This window comes from Micrasema longulum, unplaced genomic scaffold, assembly GCF_059751315.1.
Source record: "Micrasema longulum isolate JH-2025_06_02 unplaced genomic scaffold, ASM5975131v1 h1tg000848l, whole genome shotgun sequence".
NCBI classification, from domain to species: Eukaryota; Metazoa; Arthropoda; class Insecta; order Trichoptera; family Brachycentridae; genus Micrasema; species Micrasema longulum.
Genome location: NW_028278040.1, coordinates 109303 through 122041, shown reverse-complemented (window position 1 = coordinate 122041; position 12739 = coordinate 109303). Strand labels below are relative to the sequence as shown.

The following is a 12739-nucleotide window of genomic DNA, read 5'->3' as shown; positions in this document are numbered from 1 at the left end:
ATGTTCAATGTCAACTAAGGTAAAAATACATTCAGATTTTATAATATTATTTCATTTTCATTTAATTGATTGTGAAAATGACAATTGCTTATTTTGGCTTGTATCCACAAACATAAAACAGCAATTATTTTTAGTATATAAGGAAACTTGGTAAATATTTAAGTTAGTTTGTTGGAAAATGTCCTAACAAGACAGAACGCGTCACAATATACTCTCTGTATATTTTACACAAAATAAAGTAGAATTATAATCAAATCAATTTATCAATCCTTGTATTACGCTGAACATCACTGAACATGTATTTGGCAAAATTTTATTGAGAACGCCATTTTACTCGGTCTTTGCATGCAGACCTCGCTTGCTTAAGATTCATACATCTTCTCATGCACGCAAGCCGATTAATCTTACTCTCGACATGTCCATCTTCAAGTATTTGATGGACTTGATCTTGCCATATTTTTCTCGGTCTTCCTCGTTTTCTGCATCCATCAACATTCGCATCGTAGATCCTTTAGCCGTTCTTTTGCTGTCCATTCGCTCTACAGGTCCAAACCAACGCAGCACCCCTTTCTTGATTCTATCGATAATGCGTGTCTCAGCTTTACACAGTTCACGTATCTCGACATTTGTGCACATATCATACATCGTTTTACCACACATTCGAATGAGAGATCGCATTTTGACAGCATTTAACCTACTGTCAAATTATATTAATTCCATACTTTGCTCCCATACATTGGAGTTGGCACGAGAACCCATTTTGAACTGCTAGTTTTGCCTCCGGCGAAAAACATTTGTTTGCCAAACTAGATTTCAGTGCACCCTGTTCCCGGCACTCACCCTCCTTTTCATATATTTCTGAGTCTTTCTATCCCTATTAAACATACTTCTCAAAACACAAATCCTTCTACCCGATTCAGAATATCTTCGTTTACACTGATATAACATTAGTTTCATTTTAATCCCTTTCAAAAACCATCACTTTCGATTTATCAACATTCATAAGCAAATCGTTTTTCTTGCATACATTTTATTTTAAATTGAAATATATATACTGATGTATTTTAAATGACTATGCCTTACCGAAAGCATGTTCAGTACCGTCAACACATGTTGAATCTTTGTAAATTTGCCACATTTTAATATCGTCCCTAAAGGGGAATTCTGACCTTACTGCTCGTCAGTATATTGATTTTCAATGTTCAGCAAGAGAATACTATAACAATCTGAAATTTAATAATGTATCCAAAATAAACACGTGTATTGGATTTTATTACTACTTTTTTTTTAAATATACAAAACGTATATAGTGACGCGTTTCATATTGTTATAAATATAATAAGCTTGTTTTATTTTAGATACATTGGTCATGTGAAAAGTCGGAATAATCGACGTGCGTGCATGAGAAGATGTATGAATGTGAAGGAAGCAAAGGAAGTGTGCCAGGACAGAGTGGTGTGGCGTTCTATCTCTCTCTGCCTACCCCCTCCGGGGGAAATGACGTGATGGTTAGTTAGTTAGTTACATTACCAAATCATTATAGAATTCTACCAATTATCTGCACACAGAAAAAACCAGAACAATCATTGAAATGCGGCAGATTTATGTCAAATTAATGTTTTAAAAATTAAAATCTTTTATATTTAAACCGATATTTTTCTTGTTCTCTTTAAAAATCCTACCCTTTTAGAAATTTTGTCGTTGATGGACTCAAAACGTGATGCAAATTTTAGCTTATTATCTATTATTATTTATAATATTTAGTTTGGTGCATTCTTAATTTTTGTATGACTTACTATCACAATCGAACATTTACTGTTTGAAACATTTTATTTAAATGTATTTATATGCAACCAATAAGATTTCTGATTTAAGTTTACTTGCATATTATTGTCATCATCATCAACATTGTTTCAGCCACATAGAGCAGAGTGTTATCAGCAAAAAGTTTGACTGAAGAATATTTTAAGCATTTTGCAATATCGCTTATATAATAATAAAAAATGTTGCCTCCAAAAACGGGCACTTGTGTAACTCGTGTGGTTGAATTAATAAATATATCCGTTCTTTTATTTCACAAAAATCGACAGATGAAAAAAATATAAAAATTCAATAATACCACTTTCGGACAAAGGAATTTTGAGTTTTGTTGAATTAAAATCTATAACCTACTTCCACTATCTATTGAAACTATTAATAACAAGAAAATGTTCAAAAAGGCAATAAAAAAAATGATAGTGGAGCTAGGAAGAAATAAAAAGGATTGTCTCACTCGCCCAAACTATATTGAATACAACTGCTCCACAAATGTATACGCTATGTTATGTTTTTGTTCTTTCATTGTGCGTTTCATAGATGTACATATATTACCTGTAAACATAAATACGTAGTGTTTAAAACTGGCTGAACAATTCGTTAAGTATCTCTGTTTATTAATTTAGTCTTCTTTGTTTATTCTTAAATGTAAAAATATATTTTTTAAAAGTATACTGTTAATTGTCTTTAGCACGGATAACCTCAGTGAGGTCAGATTATTTTTATTATTGATTATAGTTTTTAATAGAAAAAATATTGATCAATAATGTAAATAAATAGATATTCAAATATAAACAGAGCAGTAAATGTTACATTGTGTGTAAAGCGGTCACTTAAACCAGCAAATGACAGGTCAAACGCTCTATTGATGCCTAGACTTCTATATTCTCTTCTCTAAAAAATATTTATCTCTGTTGTAGTATGATAAAATATTTTTTGTTATAAATTAAAATGAACCTCCATAATAATTTGGTCCTACATTTTGAAAGCTTGACGTTCTTTGAATTCCTGTGTAAAATCCATTTATTTTCAAAACCATAATCATTCCGAACGTACCTACGTGATTTATTTTTTGTTTGAATTTGCAAATCATTGTGATGAACAAAACAAAGTGAACATAGGCGTGGTATACTTGTACAGTGAACAGTCAAACAAATAATATTTTTAATCTCAAAAATCGTTTTTGTGGGTGACCTTACGAGTCTTTTTCTGTTACCATTATACTCGAGAAAATAACATTTATAACACATAAGATATGTTTTTATTTTGATGAAAATTTTTCACGGCTATAAATACGTAGTCTGTTCAAAAAGCATGGCAAATTTAGTGTTTTTTCTACAATTATTGATGTATTCATAAATATCTATTTTGTCTCATTCAATTTTATCCCCATCAGATATTATACACTTGTGACAACGTTTTATACAATTCTCGAAGCACTTCCAAAAATCATTTTTTGTGATCTTGTTCAGCTCCTCCTTCGATGCCGTCTTTATCTTCTCAATCGTAGCGAAACGTCACCCTTTCATGGGCCTCTTCAGTTTCGGGAACAAGAAAAAGTCACAGGGGGGCAGACCTGAGAAATACGGTGGCTGCAGCATCATAAGTGTGTTGTTTTTGGCCAAAAATTTGCCCACAAGCAACGATGTGTGAGCTGGGGCGTTTTCATGGCGAAACACCAATTTTTGTTCTTCCACAAATCCGGGCGTTTCTGGCGGACTGCTTCGCGCAAATTGCGCATTACTTGCAGGTAATATTCCTCATTAAACGTTCTATTCTGTGGTAAGAATTCGTTATGCGCCACACCCCTGTAATTGAAGAAAGTTGTAAACAAAACCTTCACATTCGACCGAATTAGGTGCGGTTTTTTTTGTCTTCGCTCGTGCGGCAGCTTCCATTGGGATGATTGAGCTTTGGTTTTCATGTCATAACTGTTAACTCATAATTCGTCACCAGTCATGACCCTCTAGAGCAAATCAGCTCTTGAGCGATGTTTTTGCGATGCTGTTTTTGGTCAAAATTGAGCAATTTTAGTACGAATTTCGGGGCTACCCGTCTCATACCCAAATCATTGGTAAAAATCGAATGGTGCAAGCCAATCGATATGTTTAGGTACTCATCAACTTTTTCAACGGTTATTCGACGGTTGACCAATACTATTTCCTTCACTTCATCAATGTTTTCGTCTGTTGTTGACGTTCTCGGGCGTCCGTCACGCTCTTCGTCATTCACATCGTCTCGGCCCTCTGAGAACATTTTGTACCAACAATAAACGTTATTTTGGTCCAAAAGAGCTTCACCATATGCCAGTCAACATTTGGAATGCGTCTGCGCACTTAATTTCGTTTTTCACACAAAATTTGATATAGATTCTTTGATACAGAATAGGCAAAAATTGAATACGAGCTAAAACAAATACAAGCAAAGCAGCTGTCAAAAATTAACTGAACATTCAAAATAGCTGAACTTGTTGGCATAAGTTAGATACATAAGTGCCAACGTAACGCTTTGAAAAAATCGAATATAAATAACCCGTGGAAATCCAAAATTTGCGATACTTTTTGAACAGACGGTATAATATAATAGGCAATGTTCGTTTATGTATCCTCGATAGATTAAATAATTACTGAACGGATTTACGTGCGATTCTCAGCAAAATGATTTGCTACGAACATATTTTAAGATTCCGAAATCTTCAATCTGTTAAGTAGAAAAAAGGTTAGGATCTTAATGCTTTATTCATCGTTCATCAGGACCGCATTCGATGAGAATGCATTTACAAAAAAATGGAAGAATTTTGTTAAAAAGGTTTGTTTTTGAATGTTTACAAACAACATTTGCTATTTATGGATCCTAATCATCTTTCCATAAATTTCTTATAATTTCTACCTGTTCATTTTTTTTAAATAGACTTTCATCAATGATAAAATATTATAAACAGACATTTAATACGTAAAATATAAAAGTACATAAAATGTACCCCTGTTGGTAGAAGAGCAATGTTTGACATTTGCAAAAAGAATTCGTATTTGAAAATAATTTATTTTATGTTTTGAAATTCAAACATTAACAAGTACGCGTACTAAGAAACCCACTTAAATTCAATACTTGAATATGAATTATTTTTAGATTTAGAATTCATCATAAACAATTACCTACATAGGTTTCTACTTATCAACGAAAAGTTACACCATATTTATTCCCCTTATCCGAACAGTTTTTACACGCTTTCAGCCACAATCAAGTATTTGGGTTTCAAATGAAATATCAAGTTCAGTCAAAACCGGTTGGCGGTTAAAAAACGAATAAATACGCGTTAGCCATGACTGAACGGTTAGACATCAGTTAAGTGTCATAATTTAAGAGGGCTCAAAGTGCGTCTATGTTTACTAATAGGTCAATGGTTTCTTTAAGAAAACCGAACGTGTTTCTTTGGTTACGTAGTAAACAATAATGTTTTATTTTGAGAGAAAACGCGGTCTGGCTTTTGTTCATACAGACGTTTTCCCGTATTTTTACCTTGGATTATGACACTTTAAATATATACCATAGGCGTGTCTTAATAGTTTTGCTTTATTGAAGTCAGCTGGAAAAGCACAAGACTGCTACCAGCAAACGGAAACTGAGTCTCAAAAGTCTTCGCAAGGACCGTACGTCGCTAGAGAGCGGACGCAGTATATTTGCTTACGACCCTCCGTCGTCCAAACTCACTTCGGCCAATCGTGAAATAGGCGATTTCTCAATCAAGACCGAGTTTGAACGCCAAACCAACAAGTCTGACGCGGTCATATAGATTAGATGTCCCCAGGGGCGGGGGCGTTGAACAGTCGCCTTTATTCCACCATAAAAAGTGCCGTACCTACAATTTTTTTTTTATTCTTTTTTATTTTATTATTTAATAAAAAATTATAATTTCCAACAGAAAACAACGCGGTATCTGTACTCTTATCTTAAAATCATCACTTGCATTGTAAAATCTCGCATCTCAATTTAAACATGTTTTCAGGACAATAAATAAATTTTCTTTAATAATAAACAGTCCTCCTTACAACAGGTTTTCAAGACAGTCAATAAACCTTCTTTGATAATAAACAGTCCTCCTTAAGAAAAGGTTTTCAAGACAATCAATAAACCTTCTTTGATAATAAACAGTCCTCCTTACAACTGGTTTTAAGGACAATCAATAAACCTACTTTGATAATAAACAGTCCTCCTTACAATTGGTTTTCAGGACAGTCAATAAACCTGCTTTGATAATAAACAGTCCTCCTTACAACAGATTTTCAAGTCAATCAATAAACCTTCTTTGATACTAGTTTATTATGGAAACTCGAACCAGCCAAAAACCTATAAAAATGACCAGTTTTATCTGCTGCCTTCGGGCGCAATGTATATACATATGATAACTGTTTTTGAAAAACAGAAAGCGTACCAATACAGAAAATTTTATCTTGATACTCTGTTTTTAAAAAAATGGTTCAGTTTTGTGGTACGGAAAATGGGGCAACGTTACAATGATTTTGTCTTTTTGAGTAAGGCGTGCTGTCCAAAATGCACTTGTCTTTTTTGTAAAGCATCGGGGATGCATCAACAAGACAGTGACAGGAAATCAATGTCCAAATATCTATTTATCAAAATTCCCAGTGACCTAAATACAATAATTGATAGCAATCTTTCGATTGTGTTCATGTAATTATTTATGTATATATTTATTTATTTATTAACGGACTTAGTCCATTCAAAAAGTGGCAAACACAAATCTTTATAAAACATACAGGCACAATTGAAATAAAATACAAATAAAGAAAATTAAAGCTAGGAAAAAAAAAAAAAAAAAAATTCCTACCTCAAGACAAGATCAGGTCTATCTAAGTAATTGTTTAAATCAAGATTGTTAAAAAATATAAATTACGAGTGTGTGTTAATATCTAGCAAAAGCAAAGCATTGCCGGGTTCAGATCGTGTTTTATAAAAATGATACCTAAGATTCAATGAACGTTTTTATGTAATACAAATATTGACATTTATAAATGACGACAAGAAAATAGTACATTTTCATATATTTATATTTATATTTTTGCAGGACTCGCGGTTCAAAAGGTCTCCAAACAAATATGATCTCGAGATACGCTGTGGTTGGTATACCAATGTAGTTTCCTATTCACCAGTAGGTGTAGATACGGAATTTATGATAAAAAATTATATTGCTTTCTTACATTATGGTAAAAGTTCACCTCTTGGTGAAACAATGAAGAGTGTGGTAGTCCTCTGTAGAGAATGGTAGTTTTTTTTTTCTCTGCAGTACAATTTTTAAACTAGCAGTTAAAGCAGCTGCGTAAGTTCTAACGACAGCATAGTTAAATAATTTGTTTTGACGGTTACCATTAAATGGTACTTGAAAATTAATAAAACTAAGTAAATCAGGCAGTCTAAAATGCTATTTAAAAGCTTGCATTAAGTCAGCAATCCGTCGCCTATTATCCAAAGAGCCTATCTAAAATGGCTTCTCGCTTCATTCTTTTAATTTAATCGGTTATTTTTTCTGTACGATAAGCATTAAAGTAATTTACTTTTGACGTTTTCTACTTTATATTTATGACCTTCATAATATTAGCAGACCAGATTACAATTGCATGTTCCAATCGGTTTCTGACAACAAAAACACAAAATTTTTGGTGCGGGTATTTATATCATTTTAACCTTTATCCGCGTCTAGTGGTACTTAGGATACTTATTTGTGAACTAATTGCAGCTTTTTAAAATATTTTTCTAATCCACAGTTTTGTATTACGGTGATTATGGTGTTATTTTGGTGAAAAATTTGTTTGTAAAAGCAAAATGGTTTTTAACAAAGCCAAATTGACCTCTTCTAACTTAATTGTGTTAACGAACTTCGTACTTCGTTGTGTGGATAATCATGAACAGGTGGACGTGGTTCTACACAGACTTTGAAAAGGCATTCAATCGTGTGGACAACATCATCCTTTTAAAAATGCTTTTTGCCTTGGGATACGAAGCGACGTATTTATGGATTTCATCATACGTATACAACGGAGCGCCAGGTTTATCACACTCGGAGGTTTTAGATCCAATCACATTGGAAGTTTCTAGAGGGTCCCACATAGGACCGTTAATTTACAATACGTACCTTTCTTTTATTTTTTGCACCACAACAGGCAAAGAGGCCTAATTACAATGGTTAATAGAATTATAATATACTAGAAGGAACGTAGAACCAAGTTTGTATACATGGCACTGCGCACTGTGTCTAAAAGTCCAATCTCTACCCAACATGACATTCCGCCTGCGCGCATACGTGAAGTGGCCCCATAATGTTGCTAGACCGAGAATAATATTCACAAATATTGGATAATTTTGTGTTATTTGATGTTTTATTTTACAACAAAAAATATTCTTACTGGACCATAAAAAAACAGGTAGGTATTTTTATTAGGCAAACGTAAAAAAAAAAAAAATATCATTTACCGTTTAATATTATACTAAGACTTATTGATAGAAAGCCGGGTAAATTCGACTACTCTGGCAATACTAACAAAATGTCCACGTAATTTTATTTAATAATCTGACAGATGACAAAATATTCAAATTCTTAAATAATTTTACTTGTGAATTTGCTTCTTACAAATGAAAAGTGATCGTACCGTATTCGCTTTTAATCCCAGCAGTATTTTGACACTTGCAAACGGCACAACACGGCATAACTGAATTTAAATCGGCCGTTGCGTACTTAGCAACGTCTACACAGTACCAAATGGTCAAAACGTAAATCTACTTATTTGAGAGTAGTTTAGTCGGATTCACTTTAATGCGCGTATGTGGTTTCTGGACTATTCTACGTAATTCTATTATTACAGCACAGAAAACCCTAGGTTGATAAAAGTGACATTTAATATTCGTGTTCTTACCGGAAATCAAACCCGGAACCTTTCCCGTGCGTGAGATAAACGTTTTAAACACTACACCACGGAGACCGCCATTTATGATATTTATATATTTGTCTATAACTCCATATTTTAAATGTATGCTGATAATAAGAAAATATATATCTAAATATCAAGGATGGTAGCAACTGCCATACTCTCCAAGGTGATTCTTGCTGATTAACAGAGTACTATAAAAAAGTTTAAAATAATGGTAAATGTCTTTAAATGTTCACTTATTCCTTTCTCTCGTAGTTCCAAACCTTTTTCGTATTTTATAGGTAATTAAGCTATACAACCTGTTACAACTGTTCGTGATCTAGGTGTGCTACTAGACAAAAAACTTCCCCAAGAAAACCACCTCGATAATAATATATAGTGAACCGGGTATACAGAAACATAGGTTTTGTTATCCACACTTGTCAAGTTTTTAGAGATATTGGTAGCATTACATTAATGTACTTTGCTTAATTAATATAAACTTACAATATTAAAAATCAAACACTAATTTGAGTCTACTGAACACAATTTTATTTTTACAAATATAAAAAATACAAAAACAAAAATTTTGTGACAATTATTACAACGTTTATTTTTTTTTATTTTTAAAAATAAAATTAAGTCTTCAATAGACTCATATCAGTGTTTGATTTCTAATATTATAGGTTTAAATATGGAGTTCTACAAAATGAACACCAAATCAATCAATTAATCGATATAGTCTGCTTGAATGTGCCTCCTCTGTTTTGTCTCCTCAGTATGTCACTCACAAGGTAAGATTAGAAAATATTCAGTAGACATGCTTGCGACATCTCGATAATTGGAAGTCTAGATTTACAGACCTCAACTAAAAAACTTTTTGTGACAAAAATCATATTCATAAGAATGAATAATCAAGAGCAGCGGTTTTTGATAAACATTGTCCCAATAAACAACAACAACCCTCGCATTAATTTTTTTGAATATGTACCATCCTCCAAAATAAATATACATAAACGTAAATGTTGAAATTATTTACCTTGTTATTATAACGTTGATTATAATTAATCTATATTATTATTACAAAAATAAGATATGGATAGGCGCGGTTTTTTTTTTGTCGGGGAGGCGCAGTAGCATAAAGGTTGAAAACCGCTGGTCTAGAGGATCGTCGTCTGATATGGGGATGCTACATGATATTCTTAATGGACGTCTTGACAGTTCTGCTCTGAATTATGAGTAAGCCCTTTATCTACCTGGCTACCGCGCACGTCACATCACATAAATGTATCTCTTTTCCATTACCAACAGTTCCTACGAACTATTCCCAGAATTCTCCTATGATTCGCTTAGTTCATAACTACAATATATTTTTTAACCTTTCCCTCACTGCGCCAAAATCTTCATCGCGTAATGAGAGATTTTTAATCGGAAAAATATAATTTTTATAGGCAATTGCTGAAACTATTTAAAGTAGAAGTCAAAAGTGATAGTATTTCAAATCTCATTTCTAAAAACATGAAAATAACAATGGTCGTAGTCGCAGCGCGGGCGAAAGAACCACCCCTAGTGAAATCCGGAGAGCTATCGACTTGTACTTGTACTAACCGGCCGATGGCGTCTGTCAGAAGTTCTGGCAACTTAGATATTCACGTGTTTGACGTGTAAAATTGTGTCTCTTACTTTCGTTTATATTAGTAGCATCAATAGTGAGACAATTATATAATCGATATTTTTTTATTTAATACTACCTACGCAATATGCGTCACATAGTTAAATTTTGTGGTAATTTATCTCCAATTTTTGAAAAGAATCTTCTTCTGTGCCTATTGAGTATTGATTATTTTACAAAAAAATATTCTCACCGATACATAAATGTATAATGGAGGTATGCCGAAAATTTTAATCAAGAGTTCATTATATTTAGAGAGATGTGAAAGTTATACGATGTAGTGTATTACCAGCCACGCATCACAAGAAAACGGGGAGTTAATAACATAGATTAATTTGACTGTAGTAAACTCACATTTAAATATATTATATATAGTAAACCTACATTGGCTTTATCCCACTGAGTTTCTCCAGGGTATGCTCGGTTACAGCAGTTTGAAGACTAGAAGGAATGTGTATTTAACTACGCACTTATTTTGATTGTTGCGCGGTATTATTGACAACCCTGAAATTATGCGGAGCATTAACTTTTATGTTCTAGATACCTTATACAGCGTCAGCATAGACTGTTTCCCATTCCAATATACAGGACCAACCTGCCAATGGTTATGCCTGTTGAAAGGGCTATCTCTATGTAGAACAATATTACTTTGGACATTGACATTTTTCACGTCTCTGAGGGAGTTTTTCGTTACAAGATTCTCTTACTTTTTTTATCATATTATTCTCTGGATATTATGAACACTTACGTGTTTTTTTTATTATTTATTATTATTATTTTTTTGTTTATATTTATTATTTATTATTTTAATTATATCTATGTTTATGAATTAAGATATTCCATTTTGTAATGTACATATTTTTTTAAATTTTTTATTCATAAATTTCATAAAAAAGTACATGTTTTTGTTGTTTTTGTAATATTCTAAACATATCTACTTTTACACATCTAGTAAATGTTATCACTGTAACTCTCCAAAAAAGAGACTTACTCTTGTGCTTGGAGAGGGACTTGCACTGTTTTAGTTGTTTATTTATAAGAGTTTATAAATTTTAAATACGAGTACACGAAAAGAAATATATATTTGAATAAATAAAATTGTAATTGAAACTGAAAAATTGAAATGGGAATTCTTCGAAAAAAATTTATTTTTCTTAATTCTGTTTATTTATAATAATTTGTTTTTTACATTGTAACTTCTGACCTATTCACTAGTATCAAACATACGCATACTTACCCTTTTAAACCCACCTTCACTCCCATATACCCTCACACACTATACGCGCAACCGCAAATACTAATTCCTTTTATATATTAATAATACGTTTGTACGAATATGTATAATAAAATTAAAAAATAATTACGTCATGTCTTACTTTTAGATTGCTCATCGTAGAACGAAGGAGACACGGGCCTCTCGCCCTCCGCATTTTGTTCCTCTTCATTGACGTGTCTCAGCATTTTCTAATAACAAAAAAATATATAAGGAAATCTAAAGCTGGTAAAAAATCTAAAATTGCACAAAAACATTTGCAGTTAATTTTTCTTCTTTACGTTGTAGTTTGTAATATATACTTCTACTAGCGGATCCGACAGACTTTGTCCTGCCCGAACATTAGCTTGCCTGCTATTAGCTTGTGTGAATTCTGCAACACGGGAATTTTATTTAGAGTTAAAAAATGTTCTCAGTGAGTTTGTACCTCTAAAAACACTGAAAAATAACTCATATCCTCGCTGGTACAGCTCATCTCTCATAAAAATTATTAAGGAGAAATCCAAATATCATAAAAAATGGAAGAAATACAATAATCCACGTGATTATGATACATTTGTTTTGCTCCGGGCCAGGCAAAAAAAAATACAAAAAGAATGTTTTAAAAAATTCATACTCGAAAGTGAGAAAGCTATTGTGAACGATCCTAAATATTTTTGGTCTTTTATTAAAAGTAAACGTAACTCTAATAACATTCCCTTGAATATGCAGTATAAAAACCAAGTGTCTAATAATGCCCAAGAAGTAGTCGACCACTTCTCTAATTATTTTAATTCGGTCTATACTCAAAGCAATTTGATCGATGAAGTCTGCATAACCTCCCCACTCCATCAAAGCACACGCAATGTTGCTACATCTTCAATTAACTTTTCTTACGACGATGTCCGTAAAATTCTTACTAAATTAGATTCTAGCAAAGGTGCTGGAAGCGATGACATTCCTCCATTATTCGCAATCAAATGTGCAAATCAACTTGCCAAACCTCTAACAATTATATTCAATCGCTCATTAAAAGATGGAGTCTTTCCGAGTCACTGGAAAAGAGCACTTATCATTCCC

At 32.7% G+C, this 12739-nt stretch overlaps 1 protein-coding gene across 3 annotated transcripts in view; it reads right to left on the bottom strand.

Moving 5' to 3' along the window:
- LOC148278662 (lysosomal alpha-glucosidase-like) overlaps positions 1-12739 on the bottom strand; it is a 166828-nt gene that overhangs the window by 148305 nt on the left and 5784 nt on the right. Inside the window, exon 2 of one of the 3 annotated variants that reach the window (XM_088231059.1) lies at positions 11784-11871. The exons of 1 other annotated variant lie outside the window; for it this stretch is intronic. In XM_088231059.1, the coding sequence (XP_088087185.1) occupies positions 11784-11868 (85 nt within the window). In that variant the 5' untranslated portion in view covers positions 11869-11871. Of the gene's footprint in view, positions 1-7963; positions 7983-11783; positions 11872-12739 lie in introns of those variants that run through there. One more of the 3 variants, XM_088231061.1, reaches the window with a different exon arrangement.